Raw genomic sequence first — 20531 nt, 5'->3', positions numbered from 1 at the left:
TAACTAATTTCCTGGTATCATCTTTGCCAAAAGTTATCTACAACAAAAACCCTGAAGTTCTGTAATTTCAAGAAACATAAGGGGTCTATGATTATTCTTCTCTGTTTCTCCCTAGCCCCCCAATTTGACTTTAAACTTCTACAGAACAAAGAGAGATTTAGATTTCTTTTCTTTCAGTGAGAGGAAGCATGAAGCAACTGTCTCCCCAAACAACCTGAAAGCCTTGCAGATGTAAGTCTAAGGTTGGAACTGAAAAGTTGTTTATTTGCACATCTTCCTTTACCATGAAACTCAGGGCTACACTGACTCCTTTTACAGTATAGCTTCCTCTCACTCATTATCACAGCTTTTTGTTTCAAGTTGACATTTGTATTTCTCTGCATCTCCACCTACAAAAGCTCTTTCCTACCTGTATTCTCAGGAAAGACAGGTTCTATGCCAACCCCATGATCAGATGGTGCCGCTATCTGGGCTGGATCTCTGAGGTAGATTCCACGGTTGCTGCCGACAGTAACTGTGAAGCCGATGTTACTCGTGAATGATGAATTCTGAATGAGGTAGTCATAAGCTTTATCGACCTGTTAGAAAGAGCAAGTTCTAAATTAACAAATTTCAACCGCAATTTGTGCATATTCTCTTCAATATGAAGTGTTGAGCAAGCACAGCAATAAACAGTGAAGTACCTCACACGCTACCTGAACAACATGCAAGTGCACGATACTCAGTACACAAAATGAGGCAATTTTCACAGTCTGCAACAGCCACAGAGAGCTCAGAAAGCCAACAACATTTAAAAAAAACCAAACAAGGCCAAGTCTCCTCTGCTATAAATCCACCAAAAGATTCCTATTCAGAGATGACATTGAAGAAGAGGACTTCAAGGCCCAAACCCACTGTTCTAATTTAGGTGAGTTTCTCATCGGTGGAGCAACACTAGTTAAAACATTTAACTTTTATGCGATAAGAAGTTGAGCAATTCAAAAGACACAAGCAATGGAATACCCATACAAGTGTTATATATTGATATGATTGATTGATGCATATTGATATGAAGTAAAAGCATCAGGTCATGAAATCCAGCCCTGGGTCTAAGTACACGAGCTGTCACAATAAACTCACATGACAAATTCACCTTCTGGTTTTAAAAAGACACCCTTCTACCTCACTTGCTATTTTACTGACTACAAAATTCTTCAATTCTCTTCTACTTGACAGCAAGGCACCTTCACTGGTGAAGATTAGGGTGCTCTCCTTTGAGACAAGCAGACATACAACATCTCATCTACCAGATCAATTCTAATCACATTTTAACACACGATTTAATCACAGACTACTAAAACACCAAGTATGATTGGTGTATTTTATTTATTTGATACGACTACCACCACTGCTGCCTTCTGTATCAAACTCAGCATTACAGATATGCTTAACAGGCATCACCTACTAGGTTCTAGCATCTCCAGAATGTGAGTTGTGGGCTAAGCATTTAATATGTGGCATCTTGAAGGACAAGAGAAAAATCTTAATACTTGTATTAGACTATGACAAGAATGACTGCAGGCAAAACCCAGACCCAACTCTGTAAGAACTAAGCTTATGCACAGGAAGACGCTCAGTCAGTACACCTTGTCCATAGAGAGGATCACATCACAGATTTCCAAGCTACTCAGAAGCCCACAGGAAATGATGAACACTCAGACTATTTAGTACAGGCCTGCAGCAAAGCCACTGTACAGCTATAGCTGGACTTCTTTGTGAACCAGAGTGCATATCTGTTTTCACTGCCCAGAACTTACAGTCCCAGCTTTTGTCTGGACAGAACAAGTTCAGCTCTCTCTGACAATACATCAAAACATTTTTGGATGTTAAGACAGAACTCAGGCACCCAAATCCACGTGTGGGTGATAAAAACCTAAATCTCACTTTTATGTCCATGTATCTTCTTGATGAAAGAATGTGTCCAGTTATCACATTTATTTTACAGTAACTGCATGATGAAACTGGAATAATCTTCTCATTCCTCCTCCCCTCCCGCTACATTCCCTTCCTCTCCACCAATAAGATTTGAGAATCAAGTAGCATGGAACAAACTGTGTGAGATCACCTCAAAAGCTGCTTCTTTTTTCTGCAAGTTAGTTTTTCACCAGCAGTTATTTATATTATACTGGGCTTTTTGCTTGCAAATACCTGAATAATACCATGTCCTTGTGCAAACACTTCTATGTTTTCAGCTTTCACTGCAGTATTTTCTAATGCTCTTCTGACAGAGTGAACAGTGTAATGAACATTATTAGCTTTGAGTCCTGAAATTAAAAATAAGGGTGTTACTGGATACAATAAAGAATTCCAAAGTGACAGGATTTTTTTAAGAGGAAAGAGTATCTAACCTCTTTTAGATGATGCATCTATGTTTAACATTGTAGGACTTTACCTGACAATACTAAGGCAATGCCTCCACATGCATTGGGAGAAGACATGGATGTGCCATTCATGAGCTGTGTTCCTCGCAGAGTCCAGTTTGGAACAGAAGCAATAGCACCTCCTGGGGCACTGATACTTACTCCAAGGGCTCCATCAGTGCTAGCATTAAAAAGCAATGGTTAAAACACCAACTTTTTTTTTTTCTTTTTTTTTTTTTCCACACTTTAAGATAAAGTTGTCTGTACATTTAAAAAAAAGAGGTTTTCTTTAGAGAATTTTACTTCACTAAATTCATTAACCCATTAAACCCAAGAAAAAGCATGCCACCAAGCAGCAATTTAAAATGTCACATTAATCATCAACTCTGCCTGTTTTACACTGAGAGGTTTCTAAATTTTCACTCCAACATTCTCCACCAGACTTCAGTTTAGCCAGAATACTTTCTGGGATCTGAATTACAAAATGCACACAAAACAACCTATTAAACACTTCAATAAATGAATTAGTATTCCATGTAGCCTATTCAATGGTTATTACTTCTAAAGAAAAATAGTAAAAGGGGGAGGAAGGCTAGGAAAGATCAAAACCTAGACTTCTAATTTTGCATGTTGACAGTCCACTACCAGATCAAGTTTTGAATTACAAGCCTGAGACAAGAGGGCAAGAGGAAATACATAAAAAGTAATGTCAAGAGGTAGGTCAGGATCAGCTGGGCCTGATCCCTATACCCCACTTTTTCTTTCACAAGCCTGTTTAAGAACAGAACAACTGTGTGCCTATGGCACAGTTACAGTAACAGCTAGTTTTCAACTCTATGAGCCAGATATGCTCCATCTTTCTTGCTCTGGAGAGACAAAAATGGCACTGCTTGAATAAGGACACCCCTTAGCCTGAGCTATTAAGTGCTATAGATAGGGAGGCTATTTTAGGGGACTTGTACCTTACACTAACAGCTTCATATGTCTAAAATCTGTCTGAAATCAGACTATTTCGAACATGTGTGATGTTTGGATGTATTTTATGACAGCTGTATATAAACCCATGAAAAGGTTCTGCACCCCAACACCTCTGGACAAGCAGTGCACAGCCCATCTGCTGGGAAGCCTCTACTGCTTACAGGGACAGACTGATCCCTACATCAAGACTGCTCTAGCAAACTTCAGGAACCCTCCAGTTATCTGCATATTGCACCCTAAACAGGGAGAATCCTCCTTTGGCCAGACCTGGCCTTTCAGCTGACTATTTCACAGGGCACAGCAACTAAGCACACAAAAAGTTATCAATATGTGTGTGTGTATGTCTATCAAAATTAATTACAAATCGATCTCCCTTTCTCAGCTGAAAGCAGAGAGCACATTTCTCTTTTCCCTACACAAAACATGAATTCTTCATAGTTAGATTCTTGAAACAATATACCTTCCTCTATATAGAAACACCATAACTAAACACAGGCAAGAACTCAAGAAGAGATGTTACTATTTTTTTTGTTTGTCTATCACATTACTATCAGATGCTTCTGAGAAACGAAATAAATACTGGAGTTTACATTGCCCTTAAAATTTATTTTACAGATACTTCAGAAAATTTTCTGTAGTGTAACCAGAAAGTAATTTTTTCTGCCTACTCACAACTCCACTGAACTTAAACAAAACCCTCAAGTAAGTTATGCAATGTCACTGAAGCCTGAAGTACTACCAGGGCAGTAACAGTATTTTAATCTTCATCACTTATAGCATATTTAACTTCACCACACTAATCTTATGAAATAAATGCCATAGAAAAAAGTAAATTCAAAAAACAAAAAACACCAAAACAAATTTCCAAACAACCTTTCAGTTACTTTTATCATCTTTGAGTAGATCTGCACCCAAATACTTTCCTGGAAAATACATGCTGTGCTGAGGCAGTTTCACGCCATTCCCTCTCCTCCCCGAGTTCCAGAGCCCAACATACAAAGGTTGAAGAGCAGGATACTTATGCTCTTTCTACAGGAAAGAAATTCTTGGGTATTTTGGTATTAGGGACCAATTTTAGATTTTGAGTTATATATCTGAACCCCAAAGTAAGCAATTTGTTCTTGAAATATAACCTACCTAGGCCCTCTGGATGACCAAGTGTATTGATTTGCTGGCAGTTTTTCTCTCAAAGAGTATTCAGCAACCATCATGTCAGGTGACACGTAGGCACCAACACCTGTGAAAAACATTCAAGCCTTTGAGATATAATATGAATTTTTATTAAAAACAAAAGTAAAATACTTCTGTGGTTTAAATTATTTATAAGAAGAATTCTTGCCTGACATTTAAAATGGAAGTACACATGTTCCACCTCATTAAATCCAGGTATTTTTGCAAAGCAAGTGTAAAGCATCATGCTATGCAGTAACAATGCTGATGGGCACACTGTATAATAGTAAATATCACGCAAACTTCCAAGCTTCACTTTTATTCAGCTGGAATATAATTTTCTACACTTCCTTCACAACAGGTAACTTGACACATCTTCTCTCTCCTGTGCCCCTTTCCTCTGTCCACACTGCCACAAACTACAACTACACCTCAGAGCAATCCATGTGAATTGGGTCCATGTCCATGTAGCTCCCAGCTACACCCCCTGGAGCCAATGACCACATCCACACACCCTAAACAGTCAGGAAACAATCTTTGCTGGCTATCAGCTCCCAGTGCACAGAGAATGGAAATGACTACATCAAAGCCTGATAAAGAGAATGCCAAGGATGCACGTTGCAACTATGTCATCTTCCTATTCGAAATAACACTCCACTTTGTCTACAGCACAAGCACTACCAGGGTGGTACAAAACTACCATACCAAGCTGACAAGTTTGGCAAGGCCTGTGTTTGTGTGAACTAAGCCAACCTGTCAGCTGTGTTTTGCTTTACTCTCAAAAAACAAAAACTGTGTATCTGGTTCACTCCAGATGGAGGACAGGAGCAAGCTACTTGGCATGCAGAGTGAATAATCACCCAATCTCTAGACTGATACAACTAAGTTGAATTGACAGAGTAGATGCTCTGTAAGAGCAAAGCCAGTGCAGACCTGAAAAGAGCTTGTTAGTTCCAGTTCCAATCCCCAGTCCCAGTAGTGAATTAATAGCAGATTAACTTTCAGAAAGTAATCAGCATTAATTCTACTAGCTGCCCTGGAATAGCAGCTCTCCAGCTTTCAAGGCTTCATGCTAGTCTCCTTACACACTGGTCTCCTTGCATAAGAATTCTGAGACTTAAAAAGCATCTTGTGTAATGCACTAGTGAGACAATAAAGGATTTATATAAAAAATAAGACTTAGGAAGTTACCCCTAAATGCTAGACATTTTGTTAAATCTTATAACTGAATCTTTCACTAAAATATCAAAACCATATAACAGCTTATCAGAAGAAGAATTTTAATGACAGTAATAGACTTGCATAGCAGTAGTACTATAGCTGGAAAAATTCCTCCCGTACAAGGACTTGTCTAGATCCTGACATGGGATTATTTTCTATCCAAATTAAAAACATCTGTTTCATTAAAAATAAAAATCAGAGTATCAGATGAAGACAGATGACCCAGAACTGCAGTTCTGACAATTCAGAATGCATTGCAAGGCTTTCCAGAAGGTTAATTAAAATCCAACTTAAAATTACATTTTTATACATTGAATTTACCAGCTGCTATTGGTCAGAGCAAAGTGGTGTGCTTAGACAGTTACAGTTGAAAAACTAATCCTGAAATATTCAAATAAATAAGACCAAAGACTTCTTTTGCAAACTTTATAAAAAGCCACATGAAATCAAGACCATTTGCCTCTCACCTCTTTTCTACATAAGTAAGGTCTTGAATCGTAAGAAGATAACAATCTAAATTTGTATACCTAAGCTTAGAGCAAATGCCTCTCTCAGAATTAACCTCGTAGACCAACAGGCAATTTTTTAGATTAGTTCAGCAAACACGTAACAAAAGTACAAAATTTGAAAAGACAGAAGTTGAACACTGTCAAATTTTTTTCCTAAATGAATTATTTACCTATTACACTAGATGTAGTTCCACCAGGACATCCAACTGTAGAAAGGCAAGGACCGTTATTTCCTGCACTTGAAACATAGATTACATTGTGTTTCCACACTGCTTCATTAATCACTTCACAAATTCTTCTGAAGTAAGAGAAAGAAATAAATCATTTACTCAACAATATTGCTTTATTCCACAGGACAAAGCTCCCATTTCTAGTACAACCTCTGACCATTCACCAAACAAGGAATATTATACAGCCTGCTTCCCACACCTAGCAGAGGCGGTTCCAGCACAGAAGCTCACCACAAAAATATCTTCTGGCTTCAAAAAGCATTGACAACTATGTAGTGACCCTAGGTCTTCAAAAAATACCCCACAGATCATGTGGTGTTTCAACTATAAAAGTTCTTTATTATGCTGAAATACTACTTGTATATGTATTATAAATCTGTGTATTATATATTTTGTGTATTTATATGTGTGTTATTACATTAGATTTTGAGTTATACATTATATGTGTATTATAAATTAAAAGCTTTTTTAATGGGTTTACTTCTTTCAAAGCCAGTTTAAAATTTATACTGCACGGTTTCTAACATTTGAACCATCTGAGGCTGGATGATTCACTCTTAGCCACTAGTTGACTTACAGAAAGCTCAACAAATACAATTCCACCACTGGGAAATTAAAATACTTTAACTACAGTACTACTCACCCAGAATTTGGCCAGTGTGTTGCTTCTCCATAGCTGTAGTTGACAAGATCACATTTGTATTTTATTGTTTCTATCATCTGATAAAGTAAAAATGGAAATCAAAATATGTACTAGTCAAAGAATGTAAGTGATTTCAGGAATGACAGAAAACATATCTTTAAACTGATTTGCTATATATCTAAGAAAGACAGATAAATCTCTTGAATCTAGAAAATAATCAGTTAAGTGGTATTTTCCCCAAAGAACTAAGAAAATTTAAAAAACCTATTCCCTGAAAAAGCCTTATTCTTGCCATGTTCCCAGCTATAAATTAAGATATTACCCTAAGAGAAAACCGCAGACAGCAGACATTATCAGTATTGTCTCAAGAACACAAAATTTTCCTTTTCTGTGCAGTTTGGTTGAACTCCAAAAAATTGCAAACAAGTTATTGTTCATGTTGCTATACCAAAATAACCAACGGACCACAAATATAGTCTTCTATTTTCAGATCCTTTTCTTGTGTAAAATTTTACCTTATCAACTCATTATACAGAAAAGCTCTTAGGTCTTTCATCATTAAAAGGAATTATATTTTTCCTCACCCTTAAGAAAAAGAGTTACAGCAACATAGGCAGATACTCGTCTCTATTCTAGATTTATATGTCTTCTATCGTTATCTGAGTAACTACAAAAGGTACACTAACAACACAAAGAACTTTAAGCGAGTATGCAAGTAACTTCTCTCATGCATCAAGCTAGCCAGACACTGCAAGTCTATTAGCCTGGAGAAACTCTATGTGCTCTATGCAACAGAAGTCTTGTTTTATATTAAAACACTAGTCTTACAATATGCTTTAAAATACATTCTAGTTGGTTTGGGGGAGCTTTGGCTGTGTTAGTTTTTCTTGAGGGCTTGTTTTGTTTTTTGGGGGGGTCTGGTTGATTTCCTAATTGGTAGTATTTTTGTTGAAAATACTGTAGAACCATAAAAACAAAGCCTATAGGCAAGCAGGGCATGAAGTTTCTACACTTAAGTCACATTGCTGAGATTAATAATTTATTCAGTGAAATACCCACAGCTCTAATTAGACCGGTGCCAGTTTCCATTGTACTTAGTCTTGTATCACCAATCTTGATTGCAAGAATCTGAGCTCCAGGAGCTACACCATTTCGTTCTGGTTCTTCTGGAAAGTATCCAGCTGCAATACTAGCCACATGTGTTCCATGTGCTCCTGTGCAAATGAAAAGCATGTATTTTTAGTGGAATTAATTTCTAAGAATTCAATATGCTACAGCTCAATTAATTTTCACTAATTGAGCTGAAAGCACATAAATCCAGTCAGTAGCCAGTCACCAGTGCTGATGGTACCAAAAGGGTGACAGTGTTCACCAGGACTCAGAAGCAGAGCCAGCCCTGTTTAATATTTTTTTGATGATCTGGACAAGGGGATTGAGAGATCCTCAGTCATTGTGCAGACAACAACAGGCTGGGCAGGAGCGCTGACCGGCTGGAGAACAAGAAGGCTCTACAAAGGGATCTGGACAGGCTGGATCAATAGGCTGAGGCCAATTGTATGAGGTTCAACAAAGCAAACAGCTTTTTAAGGAGAGAAGAGGCAGCAGGAAGAGAGGAACAAAGTACTAACTTAATTCCACTAACAAAAGTTACTTGGAAGGCTCAACACTGGTTACTCAAAGCTATGAATATTGTCCCTGAGACAACTCAGGTAGCAGGGGTTAAGAATAGAAAACAGAACTGCACAGGAACACAGAGAGGAACATCTCAAAGAAGTTACCATCTATTTAAAAGCCTGAACTGCTTATGTAGCTCTACTGAGATGGAATAGTTTCACAAGGAATTAAGACCATTTTTCAAAGCAAACGCATCCATACCACCCTAACCACTCAGTTTGCTCCCAAAACAAACCATGATTATTTAAAGAATACTCTAAAACACGTTCAGAGTGGCTGGAGCTACACCTATAGTGACACCTGACACAAGAAGAAAAGTTTGTATAAACCTAAATTAAGAACAATAGCCATTTTGTTCATGGATATTATATTTAAGATTCTTAAAGTATACAAGTACAAAGGAGAGCAATCAATCATCATTCTGTACTTAACAAACAAAACAGAAAAGATTTTTTTTGAAAGAAAGTTCTCTTTAGCTTAGGCTTTAAGATGCAGGAACATCTTAAAGACTACCTAGTATGTATGTTCTATGTATACATGCTTAAGTACAAAAAGCTGACAATACTTCATACAAAAATACAAGCAAGTTTGGTAATGAGTTGTCATTATAGATTTAGTTCAGGAAATATGAGTATTGATCTTAAAAGCCATAGTACTGTATGTACGTAATGCTGTACTACGACAGCTGCCTCGAGCCATCCCAAGTATCAGAAACAGAACTCAATACAACTTATTGCTTCCCATGATACCTATGTAGCAGCAAAACGTTCTTAAGATTACTTTCACTTACCTCCACTTGTCACAATGGAAAGGAGGTTTCCATCATCATATATATTCACAGAATAATTCAACATCTCAGAAGTTCCAAAAGATCCATATTCCTGAGCCTCTCTGTAGGTTCTCAGCACTGTACAGTTAGTCAAGTCACCACTCTCACTTGTATCTATGCAGGCTCTGTTGACAAAAACAAACAAACAAAAAGACAATGTCTCAGCTGCTGCAAACTTTTGGTTACCTATTCTCTCCAGCTGAGCATAGCACAAAGAATTCAAGAAGTTTGCTTCTGTTTTTATGGTATCTTTGAACAGTTCTACTGGCACCTGCTTTAAAACTCAGTTGTTTATACTTCAGATTCAGAAACGATAAGATTATAAATATTATATAAGTTTATAAATATTATATAACTAAACTGATTTCCAAACACTACTAAATTCAAATAAATCTGTATTTGAAAAGTAAGAGTATGAAAATTCATGCAAGTTCAAGGAAGAAATTTTACTAAAGGTAGATCTTCAGTGCTGGTACACAAATATTTGAAGTTTTACCATTTTGTATGATGCACATTATCAGTCAAGAAATGTGCCATGTTACATCCTGAAGTCTGTGCACAGACTTTGTTTTGGTTTTTTTTCATATCACCAGTGGATAGTCAAAACAGTTCTATTTGGCTTCAGAAGAAAAATCCCATAACCTTACACTCAAAATCACACTGTCTTCAATAAGACTTTATTCTACCCCATCTTCACTTGGGAATAGAATTTTGTCACGAAACTCAGCTGATACAGCAGGATTATTTTAAAGTGAAAACCACTGAAAACCTCGATAAAGAGGGCAAATATAAAAGGTAACAAGTCTTCCATGTAAGTTACTTTTTTATGTAAAGAACAAGACATTCTAGACAAGTTTAGTCATTTACCTCCAGGTCTCACCATCATACCACACTACACAATCATATACTGGGCCAGGATCACTGTATTTTTTCTCAAAAGAATTCAATAATTCCACTTGATTTTGAAGTTCTTCCTTTATTAGTTTATTTGCCTAATAAGGTGAACAAAATTCAGTTAGAGTATTTCAAAAATTATTACAAGATATGTAATCCTACATTCTTTTCTAGTTTGATATGTTTTTTCCATTACTTTCTCAGGAATGCTACACTACCCTAGGAGTCACAAACATCTAGAAGTTCAATGGCTTTCAACAGTGCACTATTTATTTTTGGCCTGTTATGTACAGCTACTTCTGGTTTCTGAAAATATAACATTTAAAGCCATTATTTTCTTAACGACTGTTAAATGATAAAAGTAGTATCTGAGGCATTTCTAGTACTTCATTGAAATAGTACACAGTTTACAAAAGGAAGAATATGTTTAGAAAATTCTAACTTTGAACACAGCAAAGATGGTGGCCTCGAAAAATAGCACATTAAATTAAAAATAAAACTTACTGAAAATATCCACCAAATTCTTTGAAGTACAATCATTTTCATATTTGACACCAACTCTCAAAAGTGAACAACACTAAGCAAACTAAACACCACGCATATAAAGCCTTATAAAATTAATCAGAAGATACACTGGTAAGTTATCTGCCAAAATATTCACAAGTACCTTTCCTTCACTCATCTGATGAAACATTTTAATCTTGTCAACCAGTAACAAACTGTTGCAAAGAACAAGTTTACAAATTCAGACTTAACGCAAACCTGCGAGGGAGAGCTATGAGCAGCATCGAATTCTTCTTGTTTCCTACAGGCCTCTGCTAAAGCCAGCCTGTGAACAGGATCCCAGAGCTTTTCCTTACGCTCTTTCTGTAAAATAAAACAGAGGTTCCTCAATATATTAAGAAATATATGTCAAAGTATGAAGTACATAAAGATAATTTGAAAATTCTGATTTGAGACAATAGCAAAAAAAGTTCCATACACCAGTTTAAACAAGCACAAATTGCCACACAATAAAAAAAGGGGGCATCAGTAATTTTTGTACTTTTCACTTTAATGGATCACTAAGGCATTCCCTGTTGCTCTGAAAAAACACAGAAGAATCATGTAAATAACAAAAATCAGAGAGAACAGCACCCAGGTGCTGGTTAGCAGCCTAAGGATGTTAGCAAATCACATGCTGTTGTGTTCTAACAAAATTAAGAAACAGAACTGCAAAATGTGACTATACACCAGAAAGAAAATATAACTCCTCCTTACCTGAATTCTCTCCTTAAGAGCTTTAGGATAGATATCATAGCCATTTTTTATGCCAATGTGATATTTGCCTGAAGGATTTACCCAGTTTGCTGGAATCTGTAGGAAAGTATATTTAGAAATAGGTTAATTAATGTCATTAAAAAAAACTCCACAAACAAAAAAGCCTAACACTGTGCAAGAGAGCTTAGCAGAATAAACCTGCAAATACTGCCAATTTAATTCCCTATCTCCGTAACAGTAACTACTGAACTGCTCCAACAACATGACATGGCATTTTCAGTCCAGTTCCCAAAAAATCAGTATCAGTCCATGTGACACTGCCATTGAACATCTTTAAGCATTAGTTGCTCTGCTTTTAAAACACAAAGGCCGAACTTTACTGAATTTACAATAGGGCAGAGGTCTGGGGAAATGACAGTACTATGAATGAAATCTAACATGAGTGAGTATGGTTGGAAGTCATGACAAATGTCTGAATATCTCATTTCATATCTTGAAGCAACTTAGACTCAGTCTATCAGGATCTGCTCATCCTGGTAACAACAGTAAAAGAGCAACAGATTCAGCTTTACAATAATCATCTGCACAAAATTAAGAAGCTGACAGCATGGAGAGATCCAAAGATGTGATGCCCCCATATCACGTCATCAATCCAATCAGGAAATCAAGAACATGTTCGCAACATCAGCTCTGTGTACCCAAGACCCCTACTAGATTTAGCGTCCTTTCTGAAAACCCTACACCATTCCTGTTCTATGCATAGTGAGAATTCAGTGAGTCCACAACTAGGTTCTCACAGATTTTTCGGTCTCTAAATCTATTCACACGAGCTTAACACAACTACTCTTGTAACTTATGCAAATATGGAAAATACTAGCACTTTTAAAGACACAGTTGTGCCTGATATTTTTAAAGCGTATTAGCATGTTTTCTTCAAACATTTTCCAAAGTTTTAGCAGATCTGTGTTGAACAAATAATTAAAGGATTATCAAGCCCCCCAAAAAGCCCTGTACATACCCCTATTCAGTTACAGAAAATATTAGAAATAAAGTCACGCGGGAAGTGTGAGAAACACTAAGCAATCTGCATGAAGATGAGCAAATGCAGCATCAGGGTTGGATAAGATCTGGTTTGCTGGTCTTGGTTAAGCTAGGGTTGATTTGGAATTGTTCTGAACACTCTCAATAACTCAGGGATGTTTTAGCTGTTGCTGGGCAGGGCTTGCACAGAGTCAAGGCTTTTTCTCTCACCCATCCCAAACAGTGAGCAGGCTGGAGATGTACAAGGATTTGGGAGTGGACATAGCTGGGACAACTGACTGCAACTGACCACAGGGATATTCCATACCAGATGGCATCATGGTCAGCATATAGAGCTGGGAAAAGAAGGAAGAAGGGGGGGTCATTTGGAGGGATGGCATTCATATTCGAGTAATTTCCTGGAGATGGCTGAACACCTGCTTGCCTATGCTAAGTGGTGAATGGACCCCTTGTTTTCCTTCGCTTGCATGCATGACTTTTGTTTTACCTAATAAACTGACTTTATCTCAACATGTGAGTTTTCTCAATTTCACCTTTCTGATTCTCTTCTCCCCACATTGCTGGGGGAAGGCTGAGTGAGAAGCTCTATGGCGCTTAGCTGCCAGCTGGCTTTAAACCACAACATCCGGTTAAAAGGAAGGAAGCTCTGTAAAAACCAAAACAGGTGGTAAATTAAGCAAAGATGATGATGTCCAGTGGTGTCTCTGTACCACCAAATACTTACCTTTAAATTTCTTCCAGAAAGACCAGTAATCTCTCCATCTTTAGGTTCTGCAATGGTACAGGTAGTTACATCACCACTGCCTGTAGTGTCAATTATATCAATTATCTTCGGTTTCCCATCAGTTGTAATCTGGAAATATGAGCACAGAAAATTTGAAAATATACTTGATTACCCTTCAGCACACAAACCAGGCAAGTTTTATTGTCAAAAATATCAACTAGCTTTCTCAGACATCCAACCTTTAACTGAATTTTTAATAAAACCAACTTGAACTCAAGACAATTTTTCCAAGAACTAAGACCAACATGTCCATCTTTCTGGTTCATACAAATCCACTTATTTCTAATAAGGATTTAGAAGAGAAACAAGTAAAAACACTGTATCAACAAAGTATAGACAGTCTCAATTTAAACCCAAGTCTAAATCTGCAAAAAACATATTTGCAAGAACTATTTGTTTTCATATTATTTGCTGTATTGCTTCTGACCCCTCATTCCGGACAAATTTTATAGTAATGAGTAAGAAAATGAAAGGTGCTGAAGTACAAGCTCTCACAAGCTGGAGTCTCTTAACTGAGCTCAAAGGAACCTAAAATTACTATTACCTTATTCTTCCTGTTTCAAAGATTCTGCTATGTGTTTTAATCCATTTGAACTGTTAGTAGCTATGGCTATATACAACTAATACTTATAGTAGGAGTCTGGAAAGATGTTATAGCAGCCTCCCAGGTCCAAAAGAGGGCCTATAAGAAACCTGGAAGCAACTTCTTACGTGGCACAGGCAGTGATAGGACAAGGAATAATGGTTTTAAACTAAAGGAGACTATCAGACTAGTTATAAGGAAGAAATTTTTCACTGTGAGAACAGTGAAACACTAGAACAGGTTGCCCATAGAGGTGGTGGATGGCCCACCTCTGCAAACATTCAAGGTCAGGTTGGATGGGATTCTGAGCAAGCTGATCTAGTTAAAGATGCCCCTGCTCCTTGCAGGGAGGTTGGACCACAGGGCCTTTCAAGATCCCTTCCAACTCATTCTGCCTTTATCCTCTATCAATAATTTTGATATTAGATATAAGGTTGGAAGGTTGTTTTGTTACAATAATGCTCTAGAATTGTGAATTCAGCTACTAGAAGCTACGTTCAAATACATTCAAACTGTTTCATAAAAGTCATTCTGATGCTGCCAAAAGGACAAGAGTCAGGTTCTTATCACATCTCAACAAACAAGGATAGATACTTTCATGGTCTCAAATTCTGACTGCTAAAAAAACCCAAACAACAATCCAACCAAAACCCATACAACCCAAAAAACAAGCTCCCAAAAACTCAAGAACAAAAAACCAACCCAGACGAGTAACAAGCAACAAGCAATACCCCAATGAAAATAGGCTTAAACAGCTTAAAAAAGATATTCCAAACCCATAGCAACCATAAAAACAGCATCAATTTCATTTTCCAAAAGGTAACAAATACTGCTTTTGAATAGGCTTGCTAAGGAAGAACTTTCACGACAGAAACCAACACTCTACTCTGTTCATAGAAATTCAAGTTGACTGAAGAAAATCTCTAGAGGACCTTAACCTGGTAAAACGTCAACTGAATGACAGTTACACAGCAGTGAAAATTTATTTCTTCAATGCTGGCCACAATTCATACAAAAGTCAAGGGTTGCTCCAATACTAAAGTGACTGCAAGACAAACCTGCCATTAGCAGCACTGGACATTTTTCAATATGCCTCTACTCAAAGTCAACTATTCAGTGATCAAAGTACAAGAAAACAAGAATGAAAATATAATCCAAGGTGACTTGTTTGAAGGAGGCAAGTTATACAGCAACAGGTGGCCAGAACACAGATTTATGCTGTAGCAAGCTTGGGTAGTTTTAGAAGTTGTTTCCTAGCCCGAAACACAAGGTGCAACTCCTACACTCTACGGCTCTTTGCCTCCTAGCTGAAACCAAGCAGGCCCACACACGCACGTGAGTTTGTACTGCCAGAACTAACAAATCAGAGTCTTTCAGTGAGACAAAAGAAACTCGGAATTTCAGCTGGTCTAAGGTTCAATTCCTAACAGCAGCAATCCAGACAGGTTCACGGTAAATTAGTGCAAGTAACCGATACGGCAGCTCCTGCTGCCATGAATTGCTCTTCGGCACACGGCCCACCAGCAATGCCAGAGTGAAACTCAAGAGTTCAGATCAGTTTTCTTTTGCAAATTTTGTAATTCTGAGTTTAAAATTCTAATAAAAAATAATGAAGTGACATTGACCAATCCCCTTATGTGAAGAGTCCTGAAGTAATGAATTGATTACAGACAGAAGGTACATTTTAGTACTTTTTGCATTAAAATTAAAAAGAGACTTTTTATACAATTAAAAATAATTTATACTGTATTTAGAAAAAATCCACAATCCTGCCTTAATTATCATGGCTTGCCTATAGGCATTTGAAAAACAAATTAGTAGTTTAAAACTGAAAACTACTTTGCTGTTTATACATTTCTGCTTGAAGTTTGAAAATCCTACTTACGTGTTAGTTCTGACTTTGTGAAGCAGATAAATCAGATGGAGAACACTAAAATTAATCTATGTGCATAATCCTGACAACTGATCAGTCACAACAGAAGTAGAGGAGCACCAGTATATCTATGACAACCACAACAGAAAAGGGAAATCCAGGTGCATTTAAGCATGTTTTTTTCAGCCCATACAATCCCTGACTCCAACTAACAGCTACTGCAGCCACAAGAGATGAACAAGTTCTTCAGCACTTTGGTCATGGGACAGCTGATCACCATAATCACAAATAAAATTATTTCCAAGCTAATTTATTCAACTCAGTACTGAAAAGGAAGCAAAACCAAACTAGCTGCTACTGCTAAAACGTTGTTACATAAAAGTACAAGTTAATGCTAGTAAATAATAATTCCAAATGCCACTTCAATAAAGAAATAAATTTGCAAGAGGTGAAATTAACTGACTTATCTATCACGAAGCATAAGAAGCCACAATAGGAACAGGGAAGGACAGGGTGGGGCTGAGCAAAGACTATACATATATAACCACAACACTCCATTAAACACACCTAAAATTTCATCAGTCACTGTGCCTTAATGAGGAATTACAAACCATGACTTAGCAAACAGTAGGAAATACATTCTACCAAGTGGACTGAAAAGGAAAAAAACCCTCACATGAAAGAAGCAGACAGCTGACACCTAAACTTTACAGCTGGTGTCAACTGGTAGAAAACCAATGGGAAAGGAGGTGAAAGGAGTTCCCTAAAGGGCACTGGTTACAAAAGATTCATAAAGAAAAGGAAAACCAGTACAAGCTAGATTAACATTTTATATGTCTAAAAAACAACAACCAACAGATCTAATAAGGTTTGTTAAGCTTAATAACTATTCTCTCTACAGCAGCATGCTTCCAGAGAAGAACAGAAACATAATGGTATCACACTGTTAAACTCTGTCCCCAAGTCTTTCTGTCCCTCCAAAAAGGAACAAACAGCGCTATCGATGTTTACAAACCAAGCCACAGAGTCAACAAGCAAAGGAACACTACCCAGGAATGAAACACTAGGGAGCAGCAAAAAAAAATTAACTGTTTTGTTTCGACCAAGAACTCCGCTACATTCAAAACAGGGTAGCTCATTTTAGCCTGTAATGATTATTTTTATTAACCAGAACTCAAAGTTGTAACACCTATTAACCTTGCTATAGATAATGTCTACTCTTCCCTCTAAGCAACTGATTCAACTCTTACAGATTGAACTCTATGCTAGGCCAGGAACTGAAAAGAAGACTGACAGTAAGAAACAGTAGCAGCAGCTAAGACAGAGGTGTAAAAAAAAAAAACCTCCAAAAACTGTCCCAAGGTTAGAAACTACCTCTTGCAGTACAGCTATGCTGTGTCACTGCCTGTGCCCAGGACACTGATTCATTGCATCCAGGCAAAATGTAAACTGGCAAATACTCCAGAGAGTGAGGACATTCTCCTGCTGAAGAAAACACCTACAAAGCTACTCTAGATGGGGTGCTGCCTATGCCTCCTTCATAACTCCTGTGCAGTAAGTCTCCCCAAGCTGTAGCTTAGCAAGCCCCTTAAGCCAAGTCTATTAAGTGGGAAGTGTGGAAAGATCACACAACTTCTTTACATGTTTTTCTAACAACCCTGCATACTTAATTCTCTCACCCACTGCAACATGAATTACACACTGTGCCCTCCAAATCTTTTACTTCTTTTAGAAATCTTTTACTGCACTACCTGAAATTTATCCTGAGTGTAAAGAAAACAGATTGGAAAAAACTGGTATGATCAACAGGGAGATCATGATGCTTTATAAATGACCCTTATGAGCCTTGGGTTACCCATATCAGAACAAAGCTTCTCACTACTGCCAATAAATTCATATTTGGGGTTTGTTGTTGCTGTTGACCACTACTCATTCATAACCTCTAGAAACCTAGGGGTTTTTGCTTTCAAACTTTAGAACTATGCACATAATTCAATTTATATTCACATCTTCCTAATTGTCTTCCATTACTTTCTGCTCTGCCCATGGTATTACCATGCTTTCCTTTTGGCTAGCTTTCATTACGCTTACCAATTACTCTTGCACTTACCCACAACTTCTGGCCAAAAGCAGCAGCTTCATTTCGGCTTAAATCAATCAAAGCTACAGCTGTCCATTCCTTCCTTCCACCCAACCCGCCCTCTTAACTCATCCTCTAGTTTGACCGAATCCCATAAGGAGTCATTTCAGAACACAGAACTAACGATCTGCCTGGGTCAGGTCCCTGAATGAGGTCATTTAGGAGTTAATTCTACATCAAAGAAAGCGTAGAAGCCAACACAAGCCCTGCTTAGTCAAAACAAAACAAAACAAAGGTGTCAGCGTCCAAGTGGGTTGCATACAGCTCCAAACCACTCTTCCACGGACTCTTCTGCCATCACTCAGAGAAAACACGCTGACAAGAAATCAAAAGCAGCAGCGACACAAAAGGCCACATGCAAACTTACAAGATAAAGAAACGTTAAGAGACAAGGGTTAAAAGAAATAAGTGCTGAGAAATGCCCAAACTGACATCACACACAGAAATTTACAAAAACGACATGGAGACACAAAGTTGGCAGATCAAAAAAAAAAAAAAAGAGCTGGCAGAATCGAATTCGATAACAGACTGTTACTGCAATAAAACGCACGAGAAATAAAGAGAGAAAGACGGGTATGCAAATCGTGCCAGAAATACACTTATCATGTAAAAGACCTAGGCAGCTGTGTGTAGCCTCGAGCTACCTACTGCCGAAGTAACGCTAAGGTTTAACAAAAACACAAAAGCGCTCTTTTGTAATGAGCTCTGCGTGAGAGAAGGCAGCCCAAGAGATTTAAGTGCCATAACACGCCTGTGGACGGCTTAGGAGGAGGATCCTTACAGCAGCACCCGGAGTGACCGGTGCAGAGGCCCTGGCTACGGCATCTCCCCGCCCTCCCGCACCCGAGCCCCCGCTCACGCGTGCTGGGCGGGAACCGTGAGCGAACACACAGCCACGAGTCCCCGCGACAGGGACAGTCCCCGCGACAGCCCTCCGGGGCCTCCCCTGCCCTCGTCGCCGCCGCTGGCTCGGGCCGCCCGAGCGCCATGGCCGCCCCCGTGCCCGTCCCCGTCCTGCCGGGGTCGGTCCGGCGGGACCCGGGAGCTCCTCGCGGACCGCGGCCGTGACCAAGGGCCGCCGCAGCCCCGCTCTACCTGCATGCCGGGCGCCCCGGGGTCCACGCCGGTGTCCAGCACGGCCAGCAGCACACCCCGCCCGTCGAAGTCGGGAAAGCGGGCGAGGAAGGCGGCGGCGCCGGTCTCCTTCTTGGGCAGGAGCCCGTGGAACGGGAACGGCTCCTCGGCGGCGGCCGCCATGGCGCGATACCGGGGCGCGGGTCCGGTGGGGGGGACAGGCTGCGAGAGGCCACGGGAAGGCGGCGCATGCGCGGTGCCGCCCCACCGGCCCGCGGGGACGCGCCCCCCCTCGCGGCCAGCGGCGCGAGCAGCACCGGAGCTAAACTGACCAATAGAGCGCCGAGGAGGGCGGGGCCTGGTGTGTAAGGCAGCCAATCACGGGAGGGACGTGTTCCACGCGCCGGGGTTGTGGCGGCCACGTACGGCGGCGGCGGGAGCCGAGGGCACCTTCCAGCGCCCCTTCCCGCGGGCGGGGCCCTGCGGCCTCCGCCTGACCCGCCCCGCTCCGCCCCGCCCCAGGGATCCACGCCGGCCGCGGGTTGCGGCCTCGGGGTCTGCCCGCGGCAGTGCGGGGCCGCTTGGGGTCCTCCCAATCGAAAACGGAATCACTTAGGTTGGAAAAGACCGCTGAGATCCTCAAGTCCCGGCTAGGACCGAACGCCACCGTGTCAACCAGACCATGGCACTGAGTGCCAAGTCCAGCCTTTCCTTAAACGCCGCCAGGGACGGTGACTCCGCCATCTCCCTAGGCAGCCCATTCCAATATCTAATCACACTCTGTGACGAGTTTCTTCCTGGTGTCCAGACTGAACCCCCTCTGGCACACGTCGTTTCCCCTCCTGTCTCCTGTTGCCTGGGAGGAGAGGCCGACCCCCACCTGGCTGCGCCCTCCTCTCAGGCGGTTGTGGCGAGCAGTAAGGTCACCTCTGAGCCTCCTTTACTCTAATAACCGATGTACAAACATTTACTTAGTGGGTTGTTGTTGGTTTTTTTTTTTTCCCCCCTTCTTCTTCTGTTGATTCATTGTTCAGGATAAATAGGTCCCGCGGCGGCAGTACCAGTGCAACAGTTTAGCAAAGAGAAAAAAAAAAAAAACCCAAACCACAAACCAAAACTCCCGGAAACATAAAACCAATCAACAACCCCCCCCAACAAACAACAACAACAACAACAAAACAACCACGCAAAAACAAAACAAACAACAACCCCCCCCAACAACAACAACC

The 20531-nt window shown here is 39.7% G+C and overlaps 1 protein-coding gene across 2 annotated transcripts in view; it reads right to left on the bottom strand.

The window, feature by feature from the left end:
* TPP2 (tripeptidyl peptidase 2) overlaps positions 1-19551 on the bottom strand; it is a 53080-nt gene extending 33529 nt beyond the window's left edge. For both annotated transcript variants that reach the window (XM_040054893.2, XM_040054894.2), the window contains exons 1-13: positions 19324-19551; positions 13573-13701; positions 11808-11903; positions 11310-11414; positions 10521-10645; positions 9615-9778; positions 8210-8364; positions 7151-7227; positions 6448-6575; positions 4515-4614; positions 2432-2580; positions 2188-2303; positions 410-578 (exon numbers count right to left, since the gene is read on the bottom strand). In XM_040054893.2, the coding sequence (XP_039910827.1) occupies positions 410-578; positions 2188-2303; positions 2432-2580; positions 4515-4614; positions 6448-6575; positions 7151-7227; positions 8210-8364; positions 9615-9778; positions 10521-10645; positions 11310-11414; positions 11808-11903; positions 13573-13701; positions 19324-19485 (1675 nt within the window). In that variant the 5' untranslated portion in view covers positions 19486-19551. The remainder of the gene's footprint in view (positions 1-409; positions 579-2187; positions 2304-2431; positions 2581-4514; positions 4615-6447; positions 6576-7150; positions 7228-8209; positions 8365-9614; positions 9779-10520; positions 10646-11309; positions 11415-11807; positions 11904-13572; positions 13702-19323) is intronic.
* Positions 19552-20531: the final 980 nt, after the last annotated feature.

This window comes from Hirundo rustica, chromosome 2, assembly GCF_015227805.2.
Source record: "Hirundo rustica isolate bHirRus1 chromosome 2, bHirRus1.pri.v3, whole genome shotgun sequence".
Taxonomy (NCBI): Eukaryota; Metazoa; Chordata; class Aves; order Passeriformes; family Hirundinidae; genus Hirundo; species Hirundo rustica.
Note: the sequence above shows the minus strand (reverse complement) of the source record. Positions and strands in the feature narration are given on the sequence as shown.